Here is an 11,256-nt window from a genome sequence, read left to right on the forward strand (position 1 = left end):
GGCCACAACAGTGAGAGGCCCGCGTACCGCAAAAAAAAAAAAAACAAAAAACCTGTCCAAGTAATTCTAAAAGAACTGTTTTCATAACTAGAAAATAAATATCCCAAGCAAAAAAAAAAGCACTCTGTTCCCACTGTTGGCCCTGATTCCTCCTTGTGGTGTACAACCTCTCCCAGCCCCTTACGGCACAGGGTACTTGTGACCCAAGGGCGCGGGTCCCTCTCTCACACACATGCCCCGAGGGTCTGCAGGAGGCCCTCGGGATGCTCATCTCACAGCCCAGGGCATCAGGACTGGCTCCACCAGGCCCCAGACAGGCACTGGAGCCGCAAGGGGAGCCTGCAGGGACCTGGGACCATCCTGGTCACTGCGCCGCTGCAGGAGCAGAGCCAGAGGGAGAAAAGGCAAGATGCCCCCGAACTTCCCACAGGAGCAGAGGACCAGACAAGACCTGCAAGGCAGAGGATGGCTCCTGCGGTGAAAGTTGGGAGGAGGGGCCAAAGGCAGCTGGAGGGGCCAACCTGCCACCCCACTGCCCCTTGACAGACAGAAAGGGGTCCTGCTGACACCCACTGGATGCTCACTCGCAGGGGCAGATCCCCTGCCTGCCCCTGAGGTTTCCAAGGTCACCTCTTAGAGACAGGACTCCCATCAGGCCCTGCCTTCACACCACCAACTGACCCCTTGGGCCCCCAGGACATGGCAGGACCAGGTGCTTCTGGCTAACACCCTGGCCTGCCTTCAGGCCCTGAGAAAAAGGAACTCTGCGTGGGGACAGGAGCCTGCCACCACCTTCAGAACTTGCGGGGGTCCTGGGCCACTGCTTGTGGAGCAAACAGCTAAGAGAGCAGACCCACGACAGAGACGGTCACAGTGAGCAAAGCTAGAGCCCCAGAAGCAGAAACGAGGTTCATCCATTCCCAAGCACTGACACACATGTGGTGGCCACCCTTCCAGGCCGGGGTCCCCACAGTCAGGGGCCATGTGGGTCCTGAGTCACCACACCTTGTTGCTCGGGAGCATGTCAGGTAGGGACAAAAGGATCTTCTCCAATAAGAGAAGCCTGGGTGCCAACCTCCTCCCAGGCCCGCTGGCTGGAGCCCTTGGGAACCCACCTGGTGGGGGAAACGGGTGCACACCCTTGTGCGCCCTGCACCCTCTGGTTGGGGCCCCTTGAGTTATCTCACAGCTGTTCAGCACAATCAGGGCCCGAAAGAATCAGAGCTGGGGGGTGGGGGAAGTACAGGGCAGGGACAGTCCACGCCCATCTGTAATTACCATGGCCGCAGGCAGCAGACAGTAGCAGAGTGCTGACAGCCCCACCGGGCACGCTGGTGCGGTGTGTTCAGCGGGCACAGGCCTGCACCGTAATGAGGACAGCCTCCCCACTCTGAGGCCTCATGGGAAACAGCCTGGGCACAGTGGACAGGAGGGCCACATGGGGTGGGCCCTGGCCCGGTGCACTTGAGGGCTGAGGAAAGAGGACGGGAGCCAGCCAGCCAGAGGCCCAGGGCGCCCCCCACCAGATCACTGCTCAGGTGTGCCTGCCCTTGGAGGGCAGCCCAGGCAGCACCCGTCCCGGGGGCCATGCAAGGCTGAGTGGGGACCGCTGAGTGACAAGGCCAGCCCTGCCCGCCACCCATTCAGTCCTGTGTGGGGCTCCCCTGAGCAGGACCCAGACCCGCAAACTGTGGGGGAGTGCCACGAGTGCCTTGGGCTCCCTGCCAGCCTGCCTTCCTGCCCGGAGGGGACGGGGCCCTCTGTTCAATGGCCTGTCCTCCCCTGAAAGGCCCCAAAACCTGGGCAGCCCAGCCAGCACCACCTGTGCCGGAGAGGGAGGGAGGGAGGGAGGGAGGGAGGCAGGCGGACGGACCTGTTGGCTCTCAAGGAGCTCTGGCCTAAAACAAGGTGGCAACAAGCACGCAGCTTCCGCAGCACCTCCCATGGCCCCCCCCGACTGATGCCCCAAGAACCCTGGGCCAGTACCCGGAGCCTCAGGTGTACATGGTCTGTCCCATGAACTGACCAGCCTCCCCAACGAAAGACACGTTCTCCAGGAGAGACCAATAGGGATGGCAGCGCAGGCAAAACACTCCTGGCCCAGAACTCTGCAGAGCCACCACAGCCCAGGCACCAAGCCACCTTATGACCATCGGCAAACTTCGGCAAGGTCCGGCAGCAACCTCAGGGACGTGACCTGGGCACAAGCAGCTGTTGAAGCCAGTTGCCCAGAGATCAGTGCAACAAAGAAACTGCCCTGGCTACTCCAGAAGGGATGGAAGCCGCAGTACCGCTGCCGCGCTGGTGGTGGAAAGAGTGGGTACCACGTAGCGCGCTCCATGGAAGGGCAGCTCTGAGTCCACTCAGGGACATCAGGCCCCTCTTTTTTTTTTTTTTTTTGCGGTACACGGGCCTCTCACTGTTGTGGCCTCTCCCACTGCGGAGCCCAGGCTCCTGACGCCCCGGCTCAGCCGCCATGGGTCACGGGCCCAGCCGCTCCGCGGCATGTGGGATCCTCCCGGACCGGGGCACGAACCCGCGTCCCCTGCATCGGCAGGAGGACTCTCAACCACTGCGCCACCAGGGAAGCCCAGGCCCCTCTTTTTATCGGAAGATTCTACCCCGATGTGGCATCCCTGAGGCACCTCTAAAGCAAAACAAAGCACCACATGCACACACGTGCTCACTTGGACATAGACTTGTGACTATACCAGCAGGCACTTGCATGCATGTGCTCGAGCTCACACACGTCTGCACATACATACATGTGCACACACGTTCCTGGTCACACAAGCACACACTCACACGTGCACACACAGCCCTCAAGTCTGCTCCCCAGCAGGCGTTTCTGTTGCCAAGGAAGCGCCTGTCTGAGCATCCACTTCACCATCCCCAACAGGGAGCCGGCGGAGCTCTGTCCACTCTGGGCGCCAGGCTTCTGGTGGCGGCCAACAGGTTGGTGTGACTGCGGAGCAGTGGAAGGGGGTCTAGGGTCAGCAGTAGAGGACCTGGGCCCTCGTGCTTCCCTCTGCTCCCACCTGGAGGAGGGTGGCGGGCGAGGCCTGGCCAGCAGTGGGCTCTCACCTACCAGGTGGGGTCCCTCCTGCCAGCGCTGACGCCCACCACCTTGCACCAGTGGTGGCAAACCTGACCGACTCCGGCTGCAGGAACCTGCTGGCCACAGCCGCCTTCGCGGGGCGGGTACGCAAGGCCAGGCCAGCTTCCCCACACAGCTGCAGAGTGAGGACCACCGGACGGCCTCTGGTGACCAAGGCCCAAGGCCCACGACACCCTGAAGAGCCATGCCTTGAAGCCTTCCCAGAGACTTCCTTCTCCTCAGGCTGTCCCCCACCTTCCCGCATCCTCAGGACAGGATGGAGACCCGTGGTGCTGTTCCTACAGAAGGTGCCAGAGCCAACGCCCTCCAAGGTCACCAGGGTGCCTGGAGCCAGGGCTTCTCTTGAGATACAGGACCGAGAGAAAAACACGAACCTGACAGTCACTCTCCCGAAGCCGGGGTCTAGGGTCAGCTGTTAAAGAAGGCCCTCTCTCTCCAGCACGAGGGGATGCTCAGCGGCCTCTCCCAAGAGAGCTGCAGTTTGGGCTTAATCCTGAGCAGCAGACTCCCCATCCCCACCCCGCAACTCTGCCCCTCACCCCAAGCAATTACCCACGGCTGCCTAAGAGCCAAGTCCTGGGCTCCAGGCTCTGCTGCCTGCACCCCCATCCCCCGAGGGGCCCAGCCCAGGGCCTACCCCAGGAAGCCCCCAGAGGGCTGCAGTCCCTGTCCCCGCACCAGCGGTCTGAGGGTGAGCTCTCAGCAGATGTCTGGAAACCATTCCATTTCTTGCCCCTTCATCTTCCATGAAATTCCCCGAGGACACAGCTCCCACGGGAACCGGGCCACAGGGAGGGAGATTAAATCCTGCGCTAGGGCTTCTTCCAGAGAAGAGAATCAAAGGTGTACATTTTAGTCTCACGTTTTTAATCAGCAAGGCCGAGGACAAGCGTCCCCACCGTTCCCTTCTCTGACAAGGCAAACACCACTCAGAACTGCAGCTGATAAGACACAGGGGCCAAAACAAACAGCTGAGCTGCAGCTTGGGGTGACACCAAGCAGGGCCACATCTCAGCCACCCTCCCACAAGTTGCCAACCCAGGCACAGAGGCAGCAGCGTCCCTGGACAGAGCAGAGGACCAGCCGGACCGGCCTGGGTCCACACACGGTGGCTTTGGCTGTACCCTGACTGTGCCTCAGGTGGCCTGGTCTCTGCCCAGCCAGTGTGCTGAAGCTGCCCAACCTGTCCTGGCTCTGCTGCAGAACCCGAGATCCCAGTGACAAATCACAAACCGTAAGAGCGCCGCACCAAAAACCCACCAGTCAGGTCGCAGAGTGGCAGGGGACCACCACCCACAAACCTACCTGCCCACGGGCTCTGCAGCCGTCACTGGCCAGGAGTGTGTGAGGTGCCCAGCCCTGTGGACACCCACTTTCCGATGTGTCCAACCTGAAAGTCCTTGGTCTCAGCCACACCTTCCCGTGGGAGCTCAGTCATCAGCTGACCCGCCGGGCACAGACCGCAGACTAGCCTGTTGAACGTGTGCCCCAACCCCCAAAAGCTCGGATCCTAATCGTTTTCTGCCACCATCCTGTCGACAGATTTCACTTCAGACCTACAGACAAATCATAGCTCCATGCAGAAGCCGCTCAGCTGGAACAACACGCCTGACTGCTCGGTTATAAGTGTTTTATTAAGGCTGATCATGGGATTCCCCAGAGCAAAGCCACGCCACACACTCCCTCCTAGTTCTCACCATTAAAGTTCCTGTTTAGTGGTTTCAGCGCAGAAGCAGGGAAAACAGGGGAAAAAACACCAAGCCAGGCATTTCTCTTCTACCCCCTGCAATAATGAGCAAGTCGAAATAGAACTAACAACTGATAATTTAATAAACCTCCCTCCCGAGAGCATTTACAGAGCAACACGACCAAAAACCTATGCCACCGACTCTACGTGAGACACATATAAAACCCCCAAGAGCTGTTCCTTTTACGTGCTGCTTCTTCGTCAGTCTCCTGTTTACCAGCACCTCTAACATGGCTTCAGAACTGACTTAGTCTACCCTGACCCAGCTTCAGGATTCTTCCAGATGACCTAGCTACAACTTTAAAAACCTTTATTAGCAGCCATGATCGACTCCAGCCGCGCCGGACTCCAGCTGAAAGCTAACGGCCCCCCAGAGGCCTCTCCCCCCCCCTCCCCCGCCGCGCGCAACGAGGGCTTGGCAGGCCGCTGGCTAAAGAGGCACAGCGTAGTTGTTTAACACAATTAGAAACTGTTGCTCTGCCAGCGCGCTGCAAACCCACTCCGCCGCCATGAACCAGCCGTCGCCGCGTAAATACCAACTACGAACCCCCCACCCCGCCCCCGACCACCGCTTAACCCCGAGGCACAGTTTTGAAACAGAGCACGGTTTTGTAAGAGGACTGCGTGGACCGCCCAAGGAACGAATCTCCCGTGAGGAAATGCTGCCGGGAACAGCCCTGAGCCGCCGGAGCCTGGGTCTGTGCTGGTGGGGGCGGGGGTCCAAACCGAAAAAATGAATGCTAAGAAACTGAAACTCGGGTGTCTGCCCACGTGCACACAGGCGCAAAACCGGCCGGGGCGGGGGCGACGAGGGTCCGGCGGGCACACCCGCGTTCCGCACCGGGGGCTGCGAGCCGACTCCTCACACATCAGAAGCAGAGGCGGGCGCGCCAGCCTCCTACACAATTAGTCTTCTCCCTCCGCGGTTACATAAGATGACGGATTATCTGTCCACCCATCGAAGCTGCCCGCGCGCGACCTCCCACCCGGCCACGTCCACAGACGCCCGGGAAGGAGTTGTGGAAAGGAAAAGCCTGTTGAGAAAAAAGTGCCCGAGGCTTGCGTAACCGCGCCCGGCGGGACCACCACGGAGCGCAGAGCGACGGGCAGCCACGGCCCCGGACCCCGGCAGACCCCGGACACCGCAGCCCGCGCCCGTGCCCCCACCTCACTCGGGTCCGAGGGCTCCGGCCCCCGGGAGCGCGGGGGCAGCAGGGGGCTGTCTGGACGAAGGCGTCCGCGCCAACTTATGCAGGGCCGGTGCTGGGTCCCCGCGGCCGCGCCGGGACGACCCCCCGAGAGCCCAGGGACCGCCCGGGCGGGCGCGAGCGCGCGGGTGGCGCAGAGCTCACCTTGTAGACATTTTCCGTGAGCCGATGCATCTCCTCCGACCGAGAGAGCGACATGGTGCTGGTCCGGAGGCACCACTGACCGGAGCGGGGGCGCAAGCAGCTGCGACTGCGGACGCCGCAAAGACTGCGAACACGAAGCGCACAGAGCCGAACCAAAAGCGCGGCGGCCAGCCTGCGTCCGACTTTATAACCGATCAGGCCCCGCCCCCGGAGGCCCCGCCCACCGCGCGCCCGCCCCCGCCGCACCCGGATCACCGCCCCCGGCCTGGCGCCCCCGCCCAGTCGCTGCTGCTAGGCAACCGACAGGCCCCGCCCCCGCGCCGCCTTTCCCATTGGCGGGTTCCGGAGCCCGGGGCAGGGGGCGGGGAAGGGGGCGGGGCTTGTGGGCCGGCCTCAGGCAGCGATTGGCCCTTGGCGCCGTCGATCGCGGGGGAGGAGGCGGAGGCGCGGCGCAGGCTGGGACCCTGGGAACAGCCTTGGGGGCCCGGGCGACAGCCGGGCTGGGGGCGGGGAGGCGGGGGCGGGGTGGCGCAGGAAGAAGGGAGCAGAAGGGGGGGGCACGCCGGCCGCGGACGCGCGTGGGGGAGGCACTCAGCAAAGTGGCGAGTCGTGGTAGCCGGGTCCTGGGCGCCGCTCCCCCGAACGCGGTCGGAGTCGGGCGCCCTCGCTGGGTAGGGGAGGGTCCCTGGGCGCTCGGACGCCTGCCGCACGGGCTTGGTGAAGGATGGTGAGAGGCCGCCGCTGTGTCCCGGGGGTCCTGTCGCGACCCGGCATTTTAGGAGGTAAGTTCACTGGGAGGGTGCGATCCCCGGGCCAGCCCTTCTGGGGAGGGAGGACTCTGAGGGAAGTCTCGGAGGAGGGAGGACCTTGGGGAGAACGCTGGAGAAGGGTGGACCCTGGAAGGGGTGCATCTTGAGGGGGGCTTGGGGCTGGGATTCTGGAGAGGGGAGGGCCCTGGTTTGCGGAAGAGGACTCTGGGGAGGGGGGATTTGGGGGATTGAGGGCGAACGCTTAGGGAGAGAGGACCCTCGTAGTGGCAGAATATTCTCTTTGGGGGGAGTTTCCTTGGGGAGGGAGGACTCAAGGGGAGGGGGGGCAGGGATGACTCGGGGGGGGGTGGGAAAACCTGGGGGAGGGGGAGCCTTCCTAGGTGGATCAAGGGGTCAGAGATGCCTGGTTTTCGAAGGCGATTCCTGGGAGGTTCTGCTGAAGAAGCTGACCAAGTTGGCACAGAGGGTTCTGTACAATTCCCTTGGAGAAATATTTACTTAAATTAGACTAACGTAGAGGAATTAATTGCTTTACATCGTAAACCACCAGATCTAAGCGTTTCCCTTTAATTAAACCTGACACTCTCTGCCAGTGTCCCGTCCCTGGACAGTCTTCCCTTCAAGTTCAGGTGCCCCAGGAGACAGACAGCCCCCACCCCGCGCCCCACCCCAGACAGGTGGGGGAGTCCAGAAGACAGCAGGGACATAAGACAGGTTTCTTCCACAGGGTCTTTGACTTGAATGGACTACACTCTGCTTCACGTGGATTCGAAGAAAATGGAAGGGATATTCAGGAAGCATTTGCCTTCTGTCCTAACCTTCAGCCTTCGTTCACAGAGATCCTTCTTGGTTTAATTTCCTTTCTGCTACCAGCCCCCGTTTCCTCCTTTTTATTGCTTGCAGTGTTTTAAGGTAGATTTTGGTGTATGTAATTTCCGAGATTCTTTTGGTTGCAAGTAACAGAAAGCCAGCTCAAACTGGCTCTAACAATGAGGGCGTTGTTGGCTCAGGTGACAGAAGTCAGGCCCGTCTTCCTCCCCCAGCTCCCTTTCCTCCAGGCCAGCTAGATGCAGCGCATGCTTACATCCTTCCAGCCCTAGGACTGACATCCATTGACCTGCATGGAGTCACGGGCCAACGTGGAGCTGGGTGGGTGCAGGGCAAGAGCTGTTGCTCGTCCGAAGGGAGTGGAGTGACCAGGACCAGAGGAATGGTGGGTGGAGGCTGGCCGGAGAAAACAGGGTCTCATCACTCTGGGAGGGGAATTAGCCTGGGGAGAATTCTCCTGGGCTGTCTGCTCCCATCAGCCACAAGACAGTAGAGAAAGGAGAGGGGCCTCACCAGAAAATCTTCCATGGCCCTGAGCCCCGCCCCACCCTCTAGAAGGTCCTGCTCCTGACTGCCCTCCTCCTGCCCAACGGGATGCTCACATTTGGTAGCAGCTGAGTCAGGAGACCCACTCAGAGCCTGGCCTGCCTGATTTGGGCTGATTGCTTTGCAGCCTCACCTCTGGCCTGCACCCTCCAGCTGACAGCTGGGCAGGAGGTGAACAGCTGGGAGGGAAGCCATCAGTCAGAAGTGTGCTCACAGAGCACCTGGGGCGAGTGAAAATAAGCGCATCGAGCCCAATAGCACTGAGAAACACGGGGCTGATGGCAGGTGCAGAGCAGGACTGGCGAGGGGGTCGCACCTGGGCCTGGAGAACCGTAGCGAGAAAGTCCGCCCCCTACCGGGCGGCTTCCCCCAGCTACCAGCCTGCCGAGGTGCCCAGCGCTGGGTGCTCACCCCTTCAGCTGCAAGGAGGTCAGAGCCTTGGGCCAGGAGACCACTAGTGTCCTCTCAGGCCTTTCTTAGGTGGGAGGCCTTTCAGATGGCAGCAGTGTCTGGGCAGGGCTGAGTACCACAGGTGAGGACCTAGAGCCTGAGCAGTGCCCAGGGCCAGGGGGTGGGCTGGGTGCCAAGGCAGCCCCAGCGCCACTCCTGGGAGTCAGGAGGGTCTGCTTGTCTCGGTACCTTTACCAACCCCACCTCCTTCCCTTCCCCTGGACTCTGAGAGTTCATCGGGGGGCTGTGGGATCTAGTGACTTGCCTGGAGGTTGGTGGTCAGTGCCGCAGGGGTTGCTTAGACTTGGGGTCAGGCCCATCCCTCTCCAAGACTAGTAAGAAGCCATTGTCATGACGGAGAGGCTTTGCTTTTCCCGCCTGCTCCGCAGGGACTAGCAAGAGGGCCAGGACCAGCCAGAACACTCAGCCCCCAGCACCCCAAGCCCACTGCCTTCACCCAGACCAGGGTGGTGTTCTTCCTGCACTACTTGGGGTCGGGGAGCGGCTTTCTATAAATGAGCAGCTCATCAGGAATCACTGAGAAAGCAGATGGGCTGGAATCTGCCCGCTGCCGGTTTCCCGTCACTTCTTACTGCCGGTCCTCACCTCCACGGGCCGAGCGACCAGGGAGGTGTGTAGCCATGGCGACCCACAGCACCCCACTTCTGAACCCGAGGTCCCCCTGCCCCGTGCACCGGTGATGGGGCCTCGCGCACACAGGGTGCCAAGCAGGGGTCGGAGGCAAGAATCTGACCACGTGGTGCTGCGGACACTGACCCCGGGTCAGCTGACCCCAGCATGGGTGGCCCCGGAGAAAGAGGCTGGAAGCAGGGAGAATCAAAGTGCATCTCTTCATCAACTTATTTTTAGTTGCGTTATGTAAGTGGTTTCATTTCAACGTCACGTAGGGAGGGGGGGTCTCAGATTTAATTACAGGATGACAGCCTCTGCTTTTCAAGCAAGCTGTTCTCCTGGCAAGGCAGGCACAAGGATTTGTGAATTTTTGCTAAACAGAAGGAGCCCTTTCTGAGGTGACCGCAAAACTTTGAAGGGTTTTCACCACCATCTCTCTCTCTGACCAGCCCAACCCGGTTTCTGCGGAGCTTGGCCTAAGGGGGTGGCGATGTGTCTCAGATCACAGGGAAATTTCGTGCCTGTCAAGGGAGCTGTTTCTCCACCGCCCCCCTCCTCCTGGCAGCCTCCCTGTCTCTCTAAGAGAAGAATCCACCCAATCAGAACTCCTCTTCCTTTTTTCCTTCCTGGATTAGAGCACTTGTAATCAGTAACCAGAAAGTTCCAGAGCAGGAGAGAGCGGCGGCATGGACACTGTCTCATCTTCCCCATCCTCTCTGGCCATCGCTGCTTCTTCCTTCCACGCCAGGTGCTCTGGGCGACCGGCCCGGGCAGGGTCACTGGGCAGAACTGTCCAACTTGTGTCCAGAGTACAGTCTTTTTGGTCCTCGGCCCACATTCTTCACACTGTCGGCGTTGTCAGCAAGAAGGCATGGGGGTGCCTGGAGCCAGAAGCTCCGGGGTGGGAGGAGGCCTGTGTCCTGCTGTCAGGAAGGTAACCTCAGCGGCTTCTAGCACACTGTGGCTTTGTCCAGCACGAGGCAGGGCCATGTTGCTTGCCACAGGGCGAAGCCTGGCGTCTACCCGGGGCTGCTGCTGATGGCATGACCACCGACTCGGGGAGCCAGTACCCGGGGCCAGTTGCTGGGACAGCAGCAGTGTGACGGCCATGGGGGCCTGGGTAGATTCCAGGTGGGCAAGGTACCTGAGCAGGGTGTTGGGAGAGCCGAGGTGTAGGTGGCAGAAAAAGCACCGAGAACTGTGCCCGGCACGTGGCGAGCCCTCAGTGTGTCTTAGAGATTGTCATCGTCAGCGGTTAGACAGGACCTTCCAGAGGGCACCTGAGTGCCCGTGGGAAAGCACGTGAGAAGCTGCCCTTTACAGCGGGTGCTCCAGGAGACCCCCAGCTTCAGTGTGGGCTGCGCGGCGACTTCCAGAGAGCGCGGGTGCCAGGAAGACGTTGACAAGCACACTTCAGCCAGGCCAGCCAGGCCGCATCTGCAGGGTGAGCCACGGGGACCGTACGTGGCCTTGACGTGCTGAGAAAGGCACTTCGCTGTCCTCTTCCTCCCAAAACCTATCACCCCAGGCTTATCATGAGAGGAACATCACCAGTCCCAGCAGAGGGACAGTCTGCAGATCCCTGCCCAGCACATCATCTGAACCAGGGAAGCCTGAGACCGTCCTGGCCAAGAGGAGCCCGAGAAGACGTGATGACTAAATGTCACCTGGGGTCCGGGACGGGTCCTGAAGCAGTAGAAAGACACGAGGTAAAAACTAAGAAAACCTGAATAAAGTCCAGACTCTAGTTAACAACAGTGATTCCATGTTGGTCCTTTAATTATAGCAAACACATCACAGCGATGTGAGATG

The 11,256-nt window shown here is 60.7% G+C and overlaps 1 protein-coding gene across 1 annotated transcript in view; it reads right to left on the bottom strand.

Moving 5' to 3' along the window:
* The window catches only part of LOC114485034 (brain-specific angiogenesis inhibitor 1-associated protein 2-like), an 18,054-nt gene extending 11,692 nt beyond the window's left edge, over nucleotides 1–6,362 (bottom strand). The window contains exon 1 of the mRNA XM_028485284.1: nucleotides 6,218–6,362. Within this exon, the coding sequence (XP_028341085.1) occupies nucleotides 6,218–6,271 (54 nt within the window). The 5' untranslated portion in view covers nucleotides 6,272–6,362. The remainder of the gene's footprint in view (nucleotides 1–6,217) is intronic.
* Between the last annotated feature and the right edge of the window lie 4,894 nt (nucleotides 6,363–11,256).

This window comes from Physeter macrocephalus, unplaced genomic scaffold, assembly GCF_002837175.3.
Source record: "Physeter macrocephalus isolate SW-GA unplaced genomic scaffold, ASM283717v5 random_277, whole genome shotgun sequence".
Taxonomy (NCBI): domain Eukaryota; kingdom Metazoa; phylum Chordata; class Mammalia; order Artiodactyla; family Physeteridae; genus Physeter; species Physeter macrocephalus.